This window comes from Triticum dicoccoides, chromosome 7B (genome assembly GCF_002162155.2).
Source record: "Triticum dicoccoides isolate Atlit2015 ecotype Zavitan chromosome 7B, WEW_v2.0, whole genome shotgun sequence".
Classification (NCBI taxonomy): domain Eukaryota; kingdom Viridiplantae; phylum Streptophyta; class Magnoliopsida; order Poales; family Poaceae; genus Triticum; species Triticum dicoccoides.
This window is the reverse complement of record NC_041393.1, coordinates 422,296,936-422,302,173: the sequence shown is the minus strand read 5'-3', so window position 1 is coordinate 422,302,173 and position 5,238 is coordinate 422,296,936. Positions and strand designations below refer to the sequence as shown.

The 5,238-nt window shown below is 56.0% G+C and overlaps 1 protein-coding gene across 1 annotated transcript; it reads left to right on the top strand.

The window, feature by feature from the left end:
* The first annotated feature begins 2,060 nt into the window (after positions 1–2,060).
* On the top strand, positions 2,061–3,904 carry LOC119340642 (probable pectinesterase 15). The gene has a single exon (XM_037612559.1). The coding sequence runs from the start codon at positions 2,336–2,338 to the stop codon at positions 3,572–3,574; it is 1,239 nt and encodes a 412-aa protein (XP_037468456.1). The 5' UTR covers positions 2,061–2,335; the 3' UTR covers positions 3,575–3,904.
* Positions 3,905–5,238: the final 1,334 nt, after the last annotated feature.

The window sequence follows — 5,238 nt, the reverse complement described above, 5'->3', positions numbered from 1 at the left end:
CCTTCTCCAATACGCTGACGACACCATTGTTATGGTCGAGGGATCCGCCCTTGAGATTTCCAACCTGAAGTTCCTCCTTCTGTGCTTCCAGCAAATGTCGGGCCTTACCATCAACTTTGACAAGAGCGAAGTGATGGTGCTCGGTTACCCCGCTGAGGAAGCTCAGTCCATTGCCGATCGGCTTAACTGTCGGCTGGGTTCTTTCCCCACGACTTATCTGGGGATCCCCATTAGTGACTCGCGCCTCACCGTGGCGGACCTCCGCCCCACGGTGACCCGTATGCAGCATCGCGTGGAGCCCTGGAAAGGGCGTTGGCTGTCGAAGGCGGCCCGCGTGATTCTTATCAACTCTTCGCTGGCCAGCCTCCTGTGGTTCCTCATGAGCTTTTACAGCCTTCATGAGATGCTCCACCAGGAGATCGCCAAATACCAGTCCAGATTCTTCTGGGCAGGGGAGGAGGGCAAGCAAAAATACCACATGGTCAGCTGGCCAGATATTTGCAAACCCAAAGACCAGGGCGGTCTTGGGATTCTGTCCTCTCGGCGCATGAACATCGCCCTCTTGACCCGCTGGCTATGGCGCATTGCCAATGGCGAGGGAGGCCTCTAGCTAACTATCATCCAGAACAAGTACCTACGTGGACAGCCCCTGGCGTTCTACCAACGCTCGGGCGGTTCTCAGTTTTGGCAGGCCGTCGTCCAGCTGCTACCGGTTCTGCGTATAGGCACTTCCATCTCTGTGGACTCTGGCGCCTCGACCTTGTTCTGGCTGGATAGATGGCTTGGGGACTCCCCTCTAGCCGCCCGGTTCCCCATCCTCTTCGATATTGTAGTTCACCCTCGGGTCTCTGTCGAGGCGGCCCTTATTGACTTAGGGCGCCTCGCGTTCCGCCGCCCTTTTGGACCTGCCGAGGTGGCTTCCTGGGATGACCTCCTCCAGGACATCGCCCTGCTGCCTATGGACGTGGCAGACGCTCCGGATGCCATCTCCTGGCGCCTAGATCCCTCCGACCGCTTTTCCACCAAATCCCTCTACGCGGCTATTGCCCCCTCGTCAGCTCCGGAGCCCTTCGGCCTTATCTGGGACATTCGCCTCCCACTGAAGATTCGGATCTTTCTGTGGCAGTGGATCCGCGGCCGCCTCCCGACCGGCGTGGAGGTCCTCAGGCGCCATGGTCCTGGTGATGGAATGTGCCCTCTGTGTGCCACGGTTGAGGATACTAATCACATCTTCTTCTCGTGCTGCACGGCACAGTTCCTTTGGTCTTGTTTCCGCGAAACGGTTGGCGGACAGTGGTGCAATACCAACTTCCCTGACTTGCTTGCCGAAATTCAGGCCTCCCCCCCCCCTCGCTACAGACATATTAGATGGCTGTGCGTCGAGGTGCTGGCCTGGACCTTGTGGACGGTTCGCAATAGGCTTGTCATTCAGAAGGTGCCCCTTCGACGTGCGACTGACTCCATCTTTAAAATGTGTGGTTACTTGCAGCTCTGGCGGCCGCTTAGCCACCCTCCGGACCGGGACGCCATCGACAGACTCCTCACCGACCTCCGTTCGTTGGCCTTCCGCCTGGCTCCTCCGCTCCCGCCGCCACCCCCGGAGCCCGACTAGTGGATGTTTCACTCCTGGCGCGTGTGCCTTTTTGGTTGTGTGTGTTGGGCTTGTTGAGCTGTGCCCTCAGCAGTAACCCTTGTTGCTTTCTTGTGCTTGGACTTTGTGTGCGTGTGGACCTTGTGTTTATGTGAACCTTGTGGATGTTGGCTTTGGCATTGGCTTTATCTATAAAGCGGGGCGCGAGCCTTTTTCGGTAAGAGCCCACAGAAACACCACATTATAAAAAACACTCACCATCTTTAGCAGGCGCCACACCAAATATATATAAAAAAATCTCAACAACATCAACGGTGTAGCGAATAGCGTTCAACCCTTGTAGCATTGATTCATCATGGTATAGGCACCAACAATGGAAATAAAAGCAATGGAGTGTTTGTACTAGTATGTTCCGGCCAGGTTGAGCATGCAGCTAGCTAGAAGGTAGTTGTAATCATTACAGCGGCAATGTAGCACTCACTCAAAACTGGATCGAGTGGGATCCCTTCCCTTGGTCGCCACATTACGGCTCATCTCATCATGACTAGCTTCAACGAAGCAAATTAAGCAACCATAGCTAACAACAATGCTGACTGCATTGAATAGATTAGATAAGCTCCTTCTGAATTGATTAATCTACCCATTTTTCCTTGTGAATTACTACTACTAGGATAGCAAGTGCGTACGTAGCGTAGTAGTCATAAGAAAGAAGCAAAGCCAGATCGAGATCATGCAAGCCATGCCATGGTGCCCATGATAATGAGGAGCCGTGCAAGCACAAGCAGAAGCAGGGGTGGAGGAGGAGTGAAGTACTGTGGCCTATGCCCAGCGGCCATCGCCTCTGTTCTTCTCGCCATCTTGCTTGCCTCCACCACACACCTCCCTGCTTCGCCCTCCGATCCTCTGGTACACGGCCGCCGCCGGCGGAGGCAGTGCGACGAGGAGGCCAGATGGGTGGCCGGCATCGCGTCCCAGCTCAACGCCGCCCTCGTCCTGACCGTCGACCACCTCGGCTGCGGCAACTTCAGCAGCGTGCAGAAGGCGGTGGACGCGGTGCCTGACCACGGCGCGGCCGGCGGGCGTACGCTGCTGGCCGTGGGCGCCGGCATCTTCCGGGAGAAGGTGGTGGTGTGGGGCAACAAGACGGGCGTGACGCTGCACGGCCGCGGCAACCTCAACAGCACCGTGGCGTGGAACGACACCGCCGGTTCCAGCGGCGGCAGCACCCCGTCCAGCGCCACCTTCACCGTCCTCGCTGCCGGCTTCGTCGCCTACAACATCAGCTTTCAGAACACGGCGCCTCCGGCGGACCCTGGCGCCAGCGGAGGGCAGGCGGTGGCGCTGCGCGTGGCTGGCGACCAGGCGGCGTTCCACTGGTGCGGCGTCTACGGCGCGCAGGACACGCTGCTGGACGAGCAGGGGCGGCACCTCTTCCGCGGCTGCTACGTCGAGGGCTCCATCGACTTCATCTTCGGCAACGCCCGGTCGCTCTACCTCAACTGCACAATCAGCTCCGTCGCGGCGTCCACCGGCAATGGCGGCGGCGTGACGGGGAGCATCACGGCGCAGGGTCGCGGGTCGGCGTCGGAGAAAACGGGGTTCGCGTTCGTGGGGTGCAGCGTGGTGGGGACGGGGAAGGTGTGGCTGGGGCGGGCGTGGGGCCCCTACGCCACGGTGGTGTTCGCGAGGACGTACCTCGCCGCCGGCGTCGTGGCGCCGGAGGGGTGGAACGACTGGAACGATCCGGCCAGGCGCCAGACGGTGTTCTTCGGGGAGTACGAGAGCACGGGGCCCGGGGCGTGCAGGGATGGGAGGGTGCCGTACGCGCGGCAGCTAGATCGCCGGCAGGCCGCGCCCTTCATGGACGTCTCCTACATCGACGGCGACCAGTGGGCGGTGCCGCCACTGCCAGTAGTACTAGCGCTGCCGCGGCAGCACGGCGGAGACGATTCAGATCATGCACCACGGGGAGAAGTAATGTAGCTCAAAAATGCTAGACATATAAAGACTTACACGCTTTTACACGCTCCTTTCAGCTAACAACCAATCACAAACCTCTCCCCCCCTGATTTTCAGGGGGGTGGGCCGCCCCGCTCACCTATTGACCAATCAAGGTTAACCATCCTGTAAAAACCTGTAAATCGTTTGTACGTGTAGCATTGCCGAATGTAGCTGCATGTGCAAGATTTAGCATCTTTTTTGCCCTTTTTGTGGGTTCGATTTCGTTTTCTGACGTTAAGTTTTTTCTTTTCGAAATGGGACAACCGCAGATCATAGGTTCCACTTCGGAAAAACAATAATCCCTCGTGTTCATATTAATTGTCGCTAATTTTTTTTTACGGAAAAATTTCGGTCTATTCATCTTCAATCATAATAGTATAACGAATAACAGAAATAATAAAAATTACATCCATATCCGTAGATCACCTAGCCATGACTACATGCCTGAACCGAGCTGAAGGCAATGCCGTCATTGCCCCTTCTTTGCCGGCGCCGAGCAAAATTTATTGTAGTCGACAGTCGAGAAATCGTCGTGTTAAGACCACATAGGACCAACGCATCAGAACATCAACCGTCGCAGATGAAAAGTGGTATAGATCACTGATTTAGTACAATATTATACTCCAAATAAGAACATATCACACCCTTTGTCAAGTCCCTTCTTCCCTTCCCCTCGGTGGCTAGGGCAAGCTCTCCCCTCTAGGTTTCATCGGCGAGCGCACGGACTCGCCTCCCCTCTACCTTTCTCCGGTGGCCGGTGCCGGGGGGAGAATACTGATGCCTTCGCTCTAGCTAGTAGTTTATGTTAGGGTTTTCTAATCCCTCGGTGCGGCGCTCGAACGGATGACCCCGCTTTTTCTTTGAGTTTATATTCCCGGTTCTAATTCTTATCAGTTAGTTCATCTAAACGTACCCGGCGGAACCCCAGTGTAGACTCCTTCCATCTTCTTGGGGGGAGGGTGAGGTTAGAGTTTCTCGTTATGCATGCATGATGACAAGATTTCATATCTGTTGCTTCATATCTATTCAAGGGTTCAATGATGGTGATTGTGGCCATCGTGCTGGTCCTAAGGGCACATGCACGAAGAATTATTGACAATCTTGACAAGGTTAAGCCGGCTTCATCGACGCCTCGTTTGCATATTCATATTTTTTGTGACGAGGGCTTTGAAACGAGACCATTTTTAAATATGTTTTGAGAAGTTTTGATAAGTTCACCGAGTCTCGGCTACTAAAATTTACTAAGAATGACCGACAAAATCACTAAGTTTCATAAACTAAGAGCATCTCCAGCCGCACCCCCAACATGACGCCCAAGGCGATTTTTTTACGTCGGTGTCGAAAAAACTACGCAGTCGCGCCCGCAAGAGCCCGTTTTTCGCAGGTTTGGGCCAAACTTAGTGCCGGCGGACCCAGGACGAACCCGGCGCGCTGGGGGCGCCCGAGGGCACCGGGGCAAGAGGTTTTGGCGCGAACGTGGGGCGGTCCCGTCTAGTCAGCGAGACACCGCTTCGTCGCCCTCATCGCCTCGGTTCCTGCGGGAATAAATGCCAAGGCTGGCCAAGGCTGCCTCACCGGTCAGCCTCCATTGATGTCTCACGGGCGGCGCAGTGAAGGCACCGCCGACGCGCGTCCCGCCCGCTCAC

Bases quoted from the DNA above. Each gene is read 5' to 3' on its own strand.
- LOC119340642 (XM_037612559.1), top strand. From the start codon at position 2,336: ATGGTGCCCATGATAATGAGGAGCCGTGCAAGCACAAGCAGAAGCAGG.